The sequence below is a fragment of the Haliotis rubra genome, unplaced genomic scaffold, assembly GCF_003918875.1.
Source record: "Haliotis rubra isolate DU_JTF1 unplaced genomic scaffold, ASM391887v1 Scf231, whole genome shotgun sequence".
NCBI classification, from domain to species: Eukaryota; Metazoa; Mollusca; class Gastropoda; order Lepetellida; family Haliotidae; genus Haliotis; species Haliotis rubra.
In genome coordinates, this window is record NW_025766348.1 from 437530 (window position 1) to 451739 (window position 14210).

Here is a 14210-nt window from a genome sequence, read left to right on the forward strand (position 1 = left end):
ACGTAGTATTTCACTCTTATTGACTACGTGGACCGTCCTATCTACAATATACACTAAACGCCCAAAGAAACGTTACCCTCCTTACTTAATGACGGAGGTACCTATCTTCAGCTGGCGTTGTGATGCGTGGACGTCCATTTCTTGGTCTGTCTACGGTGACCCCAGTCTGTCTGAAGCCCTGAATAAGTCTTATAACCGTGATATGGTGGCAACAGCATTGTATGTCGACCCCATCTGCACCATCCCAATGGCTCTATCTCTCTCTTCAGCTGTTAATCGTGGCATATTTATCGTACTTGTGTATCATATAATGTATTCTAATCCCTCTTCATACCCTTTAGAATAATTCTACATGTGAAATGGATGCAAATACTGCTTGACTATTGCTGCGTTTCGGCGATTGATATTGCTGTGTGTAAACAGAAAATAGAAAAACGTTACTTTGCACAGCAAAATTGTTAACAAAGATCATTTTAGATGTTCCTAAACAATTTTTCACAATATCAAAGACACGTTTTACTTGTTTTCACTAATGCAAATCACCAGAAAATATTTTAAAAGCCTGAAATCATAGGAATGATTATACACTGTTACACACTCTACAACAGTTGTTTCTTGTTTTAATAGTTGAAAAATGGTGACTTTAAATGGTTTATCTGTGCCTCAAAGCAGGATTGTATTTCAACATTTCCTCTAGACATCTAAATCACTGTCATTGGTTTATTTCGGCATGGACGAATATAGGACAATTTAACTCTTCTGAAAAAAATGCATTTCACCTAAATATGAATGCATTTGAGAATTTGTTCTTGTGATTTGCATAAAGCTGTGTTGTTAAACTTTCCTGTAACCTAATACCTTCTAACATATCTTTGATAGTTTTTCAGTAATTCATAAAGATAGGAGGGTAACGTTTCTTATGGCGTTTAATGTATACCAGACCACGACGTTCACAGTTCTCCCGTCTTACACACAAAGTGTCAAATTCAATATGCAGTATGCAGAGATTTATACACACTGTACACCGTCATATGCACCACATGTACAGTTTTATACACACTGTACTCTATACACAGTGTGTACAGTAGGAAATGCATTACACACAGTGTGTGCCGTCCTACACAAAGTAGGTAATGTGTTACACACTATGTGTGCCGTCCTACACACAGTAAGTAATGTATTATACACAGTGTGTGCCCTCCTACACACAGTAGCTATAGGTAATTTGTTATACACAGTGTGTGCCGTGCTATACACAGTATGTAATGTGTTGTACACAGTGTGTGCCATCCTACACACAGTATGTAATGTATTATACACAGTGTGTGCCGTCCTACACACAGTATGCAATGTATCCTACACCGTGTGTGTGGTTCTACACAGAGTATTTAACATTTTATACACAGTGCGTGGAGTCCTACACACAGTATGCAATGTGTTATACACAGTGTCTGTCGTCCTACACACAGTAAGAAATATATTACACACAGTGTGTGCCCTCCTACACACAGTAGATAATTTGTAATACACAGTGTGTGCCGTCCTATACACAGTATGTAATGTGTTGTACACAGTGTGTGCCGTCCTACACACAGTATGTAATGTATTAAACACAGTGTGTGCCGTCCTACACACAGTATGCAATGTGTTATACACAGTGTGTGCCGTCCTACACACAGTAGGTAATTTGTTACACACAGTGTGTGCCGTCCTGTACACAGTAAGTAATGTATTATACACAGTGTGTCCCCTCCTACACAACGTATGTAATGTATTATACCCAGTGTGTGCGGTCCTACACACAGTAGGCAGTGTATTATACACAGCGTGTACCCTTCGACACACAGTTAGTAATGTATTATACACAGCGTGTGTCGTCCTACACACAGTATGTAATGTGTCATACACGGTGTGTTCCCTTCTACACACAATATGTAATTATACATAATATCTTACCTACTGCAAGCATGTAATTTGTTATACACAGTGTCTGCCGTCCTACACACAGTATGTAATGTATTATACACAGTGTTTGCCCTCGTACACACAGTATGTAATGTATTATACACAGCGTTTACCCTACTACACACAGTAGGTAATGTATTATACACAGCGTGTGTCGTCCTATACACAGTATGTAATTTCTTATACACAGTGTCTGCCGTCCTACAAACAGTAAATAATGTATTATACTCAGAGTGTGCCGTCCTACACACAGTAGGTAATTTGTTACACACAGTGTGTGCCGTCCTATACACAGTAAGTAATGTGTTAAACACAGTGTCTGCCGTCCTACACACAGTAAATAATGTATTAAACACAGTGTGTCCCCTCCTACACAATGTATGTAATGTATTATACTCAGAGTGTGCCGTCCTACACACAGTAGGCAATGTGTTATACACAGTGTGTGTCGTCCTACACACAGTAAGTAATATATTATACACAGCGTGTGTCCTCCTACACACAGTATGTAATGTATCATACACGGTGTGTTCCCTTCGACACAGTAAATAATGTATCATACACAGCGTGTGTCCTCCTACACACAGTATGTAATGTATCATACACAGTGTGTGTCCTCCTACACACAGTATGTAATGTATCATACACAGTGTGTTCCCTTCTATACACAATATGTAATTATACATAATGTCTTACCTACTGCACGCATATAATTTGTTATACACAGTGTCTGCCGTCCTACACACAGTATGTAATGTATTATACACAGTGTTTGCCCTCGTACACACAGTATGTAATGTATTATACACAGCGTTTACCCTACTACACACAGTAGGTAATGTATTATACACAGCGTGTGTCGTCCTATACACAGTATGTAATTTCTTATACACAGTGTCTGCCGTCCTACAAACAGTAAATAATGTATTATACATAGTGTGTGCCGTCCTACACACAGTAGGTAATTTGTTACACACAGTGTGTGCCGTCCTATACACAGTAAGTAATGTATTAAACACAGTGTGTCCCCTCCTACACAATGTATGTAATGTATTATACTCAGAGTGTGCCGTCCTACACACAGTAGGCAATGTGTTATACACAGTGTGTGTCGTCCTACACACAGTAAGTAATGTATTATACACAGCGTGTGTCCTCCTACACACAGTATGTAATGTATCATACACGGTGTGTTCCCTTCGACACAGTAAATAATGTATTATACACAGCGTGTGTCCTCCTACACACAGTATGTAATGTATCATACACAGTGTGTTCCCTTCTACACACAATATGTAATTATACATAATGTCTTAACTACTGCACGCATGTAATTTGTTATACACAGTGTCTGCCGTCCTACACACAGTATGTAATGTATTATACACAGTTTGTGCCGTCCTACACCCAGTAAGTAATGTATTATACACAGTGTGTGCCCTCCTACACACAGTATGTAAATAGAGAATACTACACGAGGTCTCATTACATATGAATTATACGAAACGAGTGTCCTTCCTATGGTATCTGACCGAGCGAAAGCGAGGTCAGATACCATAGGAAGGTCACGAGTTTCGTATAATTCGAATGTAATGAGACCGAGTGTGGTATTTTATTTATTACCCACTTCTTACATGCATTAAATTGACAAAATAGCGTATTTTTTGTTAATATTTTGGTTTCAAACCGAAACCGGTTTCATAAAGAGGTTGCGGAAGAGTTTTGTACTGTTGTACAATATTTGCATGACGTCACTGTAATGACGTCACTGCCTTGGTAACCGACGTCACGATGCATGTCGGTTGTCATCGCCTTGTACAGCCTCCTATAGTAAACTACTCCGTAGCACCCCGTTTCTTGGTTTGCAGTTGCTTCATTCGGCTAACATCACTGGTGGAAGCATTGCGTTTACGTTTTTCGACAGGTATAATGTCTCAGTTCGACTCACAATTAAACAGCGACACGGCAACGTTCGCGATGTTTACATTCCCACAATGCATTAAGTTGTAGAATGAATGGATTCACGTGTTTGTTATGAATGAAAAAATAGTTACGTCAGAATGTGACCTAATTGAGAGGTCATCGGTTATCCAATCAATTCGTTAGAATCTCAGGTCAAGTCGTTACGACACAGGTCAACGCGATACGACACTCGTGTGACGTACGAGATTAGTATGCAACTACCCATACGTTGACCACGTGGGTAATAATGTATTATACACAGTGTGTTCCCACCTACACACAATATTTAATGGTTTACACACAGCGCGTGCGATCCTGATGCAGTATATAATGTATTATACACAGTGTGTCCTAGCAAAAGGAGTATGTAGCTTCTTATACACAGTGTTTGCCCTCGTACACACAGTATGTAATGTATTATACACAGTGTTTGCCCTCGTACACACAGTATGTAATGTATTATACACAGTGTTTGCCCTCGTACACACAGTATGTAATGTATTATACACAGCGTTTACCCTACTACACACAGTAGGTAATGTATTATACACAGCGTGTGTCGTCCTATACACAGTATGTAATTTGTTATACACAGTGTCTGCCGTCCTACAAACAGTAAATAATGTATAATACACAGTGTGTGCCGTCCTACACACAGTAGGTAATTTGTTACACACAGTGTGTGCCGTCCTATACACAGTAAGTAATGTATTATACATAGTGTGTGCCGTCCTACACATAGTAAGCAATGTGATAAACACAGTCTGCCGTCCTACACACAGTATGTAATGTATTATACACAGCATGTACCCTTCGACACACAGTAAGTAATGTATTATACACAGCGTGTGTCGTCCTACACGCAGTATGTAATGTATCATACACGGTGTGTTCCCTTCGACACACAGTAAGTAATGTATTATACACAGCGTGTGTCCTCCTACACACAGTATGTAATGTATCATACACAGTGTGTTCCCTTCGACACACAGTAAATAATGTATTATACACAGCGTGTGTCCTCCTACACACAGTATGTAATGTATTATACACAGTGTGTTCCCTTCTACACACAATAAGTAATTATACATAATGTCTTACCTACTGCACGCATGTAATTTGTTATACACAGTGTCTGCCGTCCTACACACAATATGTAATGTATTATACACAGTTTGTGCCGTCCTACACACAGTATGTAATGCATTATACACAGTGTGTGCCCACCTACACACAATATTTAATGGTTTACACACAGCGCGTGCGATCCTGATACAGTATATAATGTATTATACACAGTGTGTCCTAGTAAAAGGAGTATGTAGCTTCTTATACACCGTGTTTGCCCGCGTACAGACATTACACAATATATTATACACAGTGTTTGCCCTCGTACACACATTATACAATGTATTATACACAGCGTTTGCCCTCTTACACACAGTATGCAGTGTATTATACACAGTGTTTGCCCTCGTACACACAGTATGCAGTGTATTATACACAGTGTTTGCCCTCGTACACACAGTATGCAATGTATTATACACAGCGTTTACCCTCGTACACACCCTATACAATGTATTATACACAGTGTTTGCCCTCATACACACATTATACAATGTACTATACACAGTGTTTGCCCTTGTACACACAGTATGCAATGTATTATACACAGCGTTTGTCCTCGTACACACCCTATGCAATGTATTATACACAGTGTTTGCCCTGGCACACACATCATACAATGTATTATACACAGTGTTTGCCCTCGTACACACAGTATGTAATGTGTTATTCACAGTTTGTACCTTCCTTCACACAGTATGCAATGTATTATACACAGTGTTGCCCCTGTACACACAGTATGCAATGTATTACACAGAGTTTTTACCCCTGTACACACAGTATGTAATGTATTATGCACAGGGTGTTCCCTCCTATACACAGTATGCAATGTGTTATGCACAGCGTGTACCCCTCCTATACACAGTATGTAATGTATTATACACAACGTGTCTCTTCCTATACACAGTATGCAATGTGTTATGCACAGCGTGTACCCTCCTACACACAGTAGGTAATGTATTATACACAGCGTGTGTCGTCCTATACACAGTATGCAATGTGTTATGCACAGTGTGTGTCCTCGTACACACAGTATGTAATGTATCATACACAGTGTGTTCCCTTCTACACACAATATGTATATAATGTCTGACCTACTGCACGCAGTATGTAATGTGTTATACACAGTGCGTGCCTTCCTACACGGAGTTTGTAATGCATTATACACAACGTATGCCCTCCTACACACAGTATCTAATGCTCTACACACAGTGTGTGCCCTCCTACACACAGTATGTAATGCTCTATACACAGTGTGTGCCCTCCTACACACAATATGTAATGCTCTATACACAGTGTCTGCCCTCCTACACACAGTATGTAATGCTCTATACACAGTGTGTGCCCTCCTACACACAATATATAATGTCTCTATACACTAATATGTGTGCCCTGTGTGCCCTCCTACACACAATATGTAATGCTCTATACACAGTGTCTGCCCTCCTACACCTAATATGTAATGCCCTATACACAGTGTGTGCCCTCCTACACACAATATGCAATGCTCTATACACAGTGTCTGCCCTCCTACACACAGTATGCAATGTTCTGTACACAGTGTGTGCCCTCCTACACACAGTATGCAATGTTCTATACACGGTGTGTGCCCTCCTACACACAGTATGCAATTCTCTATACACAGTGTGTGCCCTCCTACAACAATGTGTAATGCTCTATACACAGTGTGTGCCCTCCTACACACAATATTTAATGCTCTATACACAGTGTGTGCCATCCTACACAAAGTAGGTGATGTATTATACCCTCCTACACCTAAAATATAATGCTCTATACACAGTGTGTGCCCTCCTACACACAATATGTAATGCTCTATACACAGTGTCTGCCCTCCTACACCTAACATGCAATGCTCTATACACAGTGTGTGCCGTCCTACACACAGTAGGTGATGTATTATACCCTCCTACACCTAAAATATAATGCTCTATACACATTGTGTGCCCTCCTACACACAATATGTAATGCTCTATACACAGTGTCTGCCCTCCTACACCTAATATGCAATGCTCTATACACATTGTGTGCCCTCCTACACACAATATGTAATGCTCTATACACAGTGTCTGCCCCCCTACACACAATATGTAATACTCTATACACATGTACAGTGTCTGCCCTCCTACACACAATATGTAATGCTCTATACACATTGTGTGCCCTCCTACACACAATATGTAATGCTCTATACACAGTGTCTGCCCTCCTACACACAATATGTAATACTCTATACACATGTACAGTGTCTGCCCTCCTACACCTAATATGCAATGCTCTATACACAGTGTGTGCCCTCCTACACACAGTATGCAATGCTCTATACACAGCGTGTGCCCTCCTACACACAGTATGTAATGCTCTATACACGGTGTATGCCCTCCTTCACACATTATATAATTCTTTACACTGGGGTGACTATTGGGGTGGGGTGGGTGGGGTAGGTTTGAGGAACATGTATAATACATTACATACTGTGTGCAACATACTATTGCGAAGGCGATAGTCTATTGCGACTGACTATTGCAATACTATTGCAATAGTTTTTTCCCTTTGAATTGTCTCATTTGAAGTCATTTCCCAAATGAATGTATAGTTTATATGAAATAAAAACAAGCTGAAGTAGTTTCAGTCTCTTTTGATAATTGGAACGAAACTTGAAAGCCAGATCTTGTAAAAAGTTAAAGCGTAAACCTATTGTTATTCACAATTTCAAACTCGCAAATTTCGAGTAGTATGCCCTGTTTGTCGTCATATTTGTTTAAGAGGTAACAGTGACGGATAACTCTAAATCAAAGTGAACGCATCTGGTACTTCCTGTATTTAGCGCTGCGCAATTATCAACGGAAGGCAATTACTAAACTATCGATAGTCACACATGCATCGGTAGTTTTTCGTTTCTACCATCGATTAATTGCTATCGACTCAACAATTGTAATCCATCGATAGTTCGATGCATTGTTACAGCCCTATATAATACATTATGTGCTGTGTGTAGGACGACACGCTGTGTATAAAACATTATATACTGTGTGTAAGTGTACACCAATTGTGTATAATGCACAACTGTCTACTACTGGAATAAAGTAACTGTGCATTATTTGATGTTATAATCTGTATGATTTGACCGTGGCATCGTGACACGCCCTTGAAGAGATGTGGTGTCAAATGTCAGTTCACAAATTCAGTATCGTGCGTGTCCACCATTGGCGTTGATGCAGGCGTGGCAACGACGACGCATAGACGACACTAACCGATTGAAGAAAGCTTGGGGAGTGTTGTTCCATGTCTAAAACCAACGCTTGTCCCAATTCAGCTAACGTTCAGTAAACGTAGCTCCATTTCACCCCATGTGTGCTGGATAGGGGACAGGTCCGGAGAAACAGCTGGAGTAACCGAATGTTCTGCTGTCTCAGGAAATCTGTCACAACATGAGCGACATATGGGCGGGCATTAACTTGCTGAAGTTACGTCTCTGTCCTTGAATTAATGGAAGCACATGAGACCGAATCATCTCATACCTGTATCGCAGACCTGTCAGATTGCCATTGACAATGGCAAGGTGTGTCCGACCATGAAATGTGATGTTTCCCCATACCATAACGCTGCCTCCACCAAGCCGTCGACGTTAAACAACGCACGCGTCAGCATACCGTTCACTTCGCCGTCTGTACACCCTTGCCCTGTCATCTGAGCTACCCAGATGAAATGTCTCGTCAGTGAACAAAACACCATCCCATTCTGGTCTCCTGTACTGTAGATGTTGTCTGCACCAGGCATGACGTGCCGTCGGTGACGTTGGAGCAAAACTGAACGTATTGCAGGCCTTCGGGGCCGAAGGTTGTGCTTGCTCTCTTCGGGGCCTGATGTTGTGCTTCCGTACAGTCCTGGAACTGACTGGACGTAAGCCAGGAATGGTCCGAGCAGCCAAACTGGCAATCTGGAATCGATTCCTTAGATGGGTGAGCCGAATATGGTTGTTACGTCACGCGTGGAAGGCCGGTCCGAGGCAAATCTTTCGTGTTCCAATTTTGTTAAAAACGTCTCCACAGAGATGAGATCGTGTTTCGGTAGACACCAAAATGTCTGGCCAATTCATGTTGGGCCATTCCAGTCTCATGCATACCTACGGCACGGAGACTCTGATATTCTGTCCGCCGTGGCATGCCGTACCCGCAGTTTAGGTTGAAAGTTCATTGTTCACAAAAGTGCACGTGCCACGCGCGATTCTTTACATCAAATATCATACGCACAAAATGTCCAAAATAGTACAGGTGTTCAGTCATAAATATTACATAGATAAATAAAAACAGAATGCCTGTTTCTCCAACATGTTTCGTTCTTTACTCTTCAGGGAGATTGTTATCCATACATACATATATACACACTTAAATGTGTGTGTGTGTGTGTGTGTGTGTGTATATGTATATGTATATATATGTATGTGCATAATTATATATAGGTATATTTTCAGTCACAAGGAAGAGCCGTGTAGCAAGTACTGTGTTTTCTCGAGCCCATCATTTGTTAAGAAGACACGGAGACATGGACCTAGGTTTGTACAAGCTATCTGGTATAACTTCATCATTCTGGTATAACTTTAACATTAAACAGCTATTTGTGATGCTAACAAATAACGTTGACGCCGAAACTAAAGGAAATGATCTCAATGTTTTAGAGTGAAAAAGGAATTCATATGCAAATACTGTGGCCGACACTTCAGCAAGTCGTACAACCTCCTGATACACGAACGTACTCACACTGACGAGCGGCCATACTCATGTGATGTCTGCGGCAAGGCATTTAGGAGGCAGGATCATCTCCGAGATCACAAGTAAGGTATCTTTCACTGTAGACGGGTGGAATAAAATAGTCTTGAACACTGTTGGTTTATGGCTTATGATGGCGAAGATAGACCGCTTCTCATATATTTCTTTTTGTGAAATGATCAGGTGTTTCATCCCACCAGCCTACTCATTAAGCAAAAGCGCCATGTCATCAATCCTGTCATCACCGGTGTGTGTCCCTGCGTCCCCTGTCTGCCATATTCATCCTTATGTTGTTCGCTTCTTTCATATGTGTACATTGCTGTTATCACTTCACAAACGATATTTAAATCTGTACCATGCTCCGATTGTTCAATTATCATAGACAACGGTATAAGAATCTATATCTCTTAATCAGAAGTCCACTTTGAAGGTCATGGTCAACTGCAATAAGAATACCTGTACACATGAAAGACAATGACCAAAATAACTATATGCGCTAATTAGAGAATATGAAGGCGACGTTAGGAAGGACCATCAGACAGTGGACAATTTCTTTACATTACGTATAAACTGTCTGCAAACTATTCAAGACTGTTCTATAATGTACAGTATGGATATCAGCTACGAAAAATGTTAACGCTGGACGGACTACTATGTAAGTTTGTGAAATGGAGATAAATGATAAACCAATTGCAGTTGTCAATGCATAACTCACGACTCAAAAGTGTGGTCAAACAAGCCATAAAGCAAGTTTTCTTGTAAAATCTCATGTAATTGTTATGAAGAAATACGATCGCATATTCAGATGTTAGAAATTGTTACTATTTTGACATATGCTTCATAAGTCAACGGATTTACTATTAATGAAAATGATCCAATAGAATATAGAACCCCCAAATACGCTATATGATGGAACTGGTACATGGTTTCTGTTTACTATATACAAACATATATAATACAAACATGTTAGCTACTGCCTTCGCCTCTCGACATGTCCCATCAGAGACAGACATTTCAATACTATTAAATGTTAGTGAGCAGAACCTGTAGGGAAAGCCTACATAGGACTACTCATATAAGAAATATATTATTCCATTATGTTTGATTAAATATTGGGAATGATGTGGTGATTACACAGGGATGAAGCATTGTTCGGTTACTGTATTTGGCATGGCACAAAATGATTGAAGAGAAAGCTTAAACACAAACAGGTTTGAGGTTTGTGGAATAAAAATGTATATGACTTCAACTAAAATTCAGCAACTTGGTATTTATTCGGCAGAAACAGGTCTGCCATTAACTGGGCAGCCTGACCGAATTCCCTCTGGTGATAATGCCCAGGTTTTATAATTATGTCACAGTTGTTATAGCTGAAATAGACAGAATTTCCCATAATGGTAAACTGAATGACGGTTATCGGTTTTCATGCCATGTACCCAGGTATCAGTGTGAAGAAGACCGATACTGACAAAGACACACACAGAGGGAATGAGTACTATGATTTGAGTACTATGGGATGTTTTGACAACTGGCAGAATGTGACAAAGATTAGAAGACACCGTAAACTTTTTCAAGTGGTCACTAAATGGTGTATGTCTATCAAAGGACTTCTTTGAAACTAATGCAAAACATAGTTGAATCATCAGTTGCAATTTATTGTTGTTCAGTTTGAAGATCATGATCATTGGCTCACGAAATAGGTATTGTCAGTATAATATGGAAACCTGGTCCTTGTGACACCGAAGTTTGCAACAGTATTGTTCTCGCATGTGATTGGATGTGACATTGAAGTTTAGGTCATTCAGGCTAATGAAGTTGTATTTGCCCAATATGAAGTTGCACAATGACAGATTAACAATGAGGTGAGGTGAGGTGAAAGTAGGTTTAACGTCGTGCTTGAGAATATTTCGCTCATATGACGACGCGTATGCGTGTGTATGTGTATGTGCGCCTGCTTGTACTAGCCCAGACCGAAGCTGGTTTTATAGTGCTAGCCAATTGAGATACCATGCCGCAGTGAAGCATGAATACCCTACTCAGACACATTATACTGACTCCGAGCCGACCAGACCTTGTTGTACCCGTTAATGCCGAGCGCCAGGCAGGGACCAACAAGTACCATATTTTAACGTTTCTTGGTATGACGCGGTCGGGCATCGAACCTGCGACCTTCCGCTCTCCGGGCGGACGCTCTAACCATTACTCCATTATGAATGATATGGTATACTTGAACTGGGAGATTGGCAATGTTCATGTTAACTTAGAAATAGAGTAAACAATATGAAATGTTACGCGAAAGAAAACTTTTATTCTAATGTTAATGGCCTACTTTTGGAATTATATGCTGAAAATAAATCTTTATATTGGAAATTATTACGTTATATTGTTAAAATGTCGTGCTCTACTTCGCATATTCCTCCTCTCAAGCAGAATATTGATGATGAATTTCCGACGCTGTTTTCTATGGAATCTTGGAAGGGACAGTGTCGCATTGTCGCGTTGTCGCCCTCTCAAATACAAGTAAAATGAGGCAAAAGCGCGACAGTGCGACAATGCGACAACGCGATATTTCGCCCATTTGTCGCATTGTCGCGATGTCGCATGTCGCGTTTTGAATAATATTTTTCTATTCCTCAAAAGGGCGACACGCGACATAGCGACAATTTTCAAGGTCAGATTATGTCGCGTTGTCGCCCTATCTAAGATGTGTAAAAAAAGCCTAAAAATTGACTAAAACGCGACACGCGACAGTACAACAACATTTTGATGAAATGTCGCGTTGTCGCATTGTCGCCCTTTTCTATTACCGGTGTGTAGAAAGTCAATTAGTCTACGCATGCGCAGAAAATGTTATACTCTATTTCAGACTTCAAGTGGTCTTTTGTTACCTCCAATGGTTTTTAAAATGAAGTAGTACTGGTAATGGTAATGGGGGCTGCTTTTCTTGAAATTAATACACATCTTTCATTGTTGCTTTGTTATTTTATACATTGTAAATGTATTTAGCCAATCAAGTGTATTTTAGCAGCAAGACAAATTATTAGCGCTACTATTCATTGTAATGACGGCACACGGTGGCCCTGTCATTCAAGGCGGGGCAATTTGCTGTGCAGAGTTGTGTCTCTTAGTCACACCAGAAAACTATGATCATAGGTTCGAATCCCAGCACCATACACATTCATCACTTTTGACATTTCGCCGATTTCAAGCTGGCAGTTCGTGTAAAAACTAAATATTGTTAAAATTCAGGCCACATCGGCATAAACATTAGGTGATGTCCTCGAATGGTTGACTATGTTCGACAGTGTGCCTCCTGAAAGAGTTTCTTGGTACAGTCCTGTCCGACGCTGATGAATTTGTCCGAGATCTGCCTCTGTTCAACCAGAAGTGGATGGATACCATGTAGAATGAGATAGTAATATCACTTAACCATCCAGCACCTCAAAGACAGTTTAGGTCGGCTTTGAACGTGATATTCTTCTTGGGAAAACGCCATACAAATGGACTGTTATCATTATGATACCCGGGTATTAGAAACGATGAAATCGCTTGGCAGAGTTGCGTACCCTTGGATTGCCAGAAACCAACCCTCCCTCCCTCCGCTTCGCACCGCTCCTCTCCTCTCCTCTCCGCCCCCCTCCTCTTACTCACTCACTGAAGGTTTAGGTAGCTTGGTAAATTACAAGAAATTTCATTACAATAATGTGTTGTGATGTCTGTTTTTCAATTCTATTTGAAACCTATATTATTAATCCTGCACATGCCTTGATTCACAATACTCCAAAAGAAACGATACAAAATTAAAAATATAAATATTCTGAATAAAAATGTCGTTTTTTTATTATACATGACATTGAAACAATCGCCTCAATTCAACAGTCAAGAATCATGAAAATAGTGGTGTTTGGGCGCAACGTTTAAGTGCTAACTGTCTTAAAGCACGAAAATTGCTCCCGCGTGCAGCGTGAATCACGTGGCGTAGTTTTAACGCATCAACATCGACGTCGACGTCTGCAGTGGCACGCACAGTTCGACAATGGCAGAACAGGCATTGGCAAACGGCCATGTTTTCTGACGAGAGCAAGTTCGTCATATTCTATAATGATGGCAGGGCTCGAGTCTATCGAAGACGAGGCGAACGTTACCAACGTAACTGCGTCCAGGAGGTGGTTCCATTTGGCAGAGGCGGTGTCATGGTTTGGGGTGGGATCTGTGGTGATGTGAAGATACATCTGATTGTGGTGAATGGTAATTTGAACGTTCAAGGGTACATCGACCAGATACTGCGCCCAGTTGTCATGCCTTTCTTGCAACAACACCAAAACCGCATCATATTTAAACAGGACAACGCCCCTCCACATACAGCTCGTA

General features: G+C 40.6%; 1 protein-coding gene across 3 annotated transcripts in view; it reads left to right on the top strand.

Annotated features, from left to right (window-relative positions):
* Positions 1-14210, top strand: part of LOC124278108 (protein odd-skipped-related 2-like) — a 43458-nt gene that overhangs the window by 15286 nt on the left and 13962 nt on the right. For 2 of the 3 annotated variants that reach the window (XM_046713854.1, XM_046713856.1), the window contains exons 4-5: positions 9533-9625; positions 9749-9904. In XM_046713854.1, the coding sequence (XP_046569810.1) occupies positions 9533-9625; positions 9749-9904 (249 nt within the window). The remainder of the gene's footprint in view (positions 1-9532; positions 9626-9748; positions 9905-14210) is intronic. The other variant, XM_046713855.1, reaches the window with a different exon arrangement.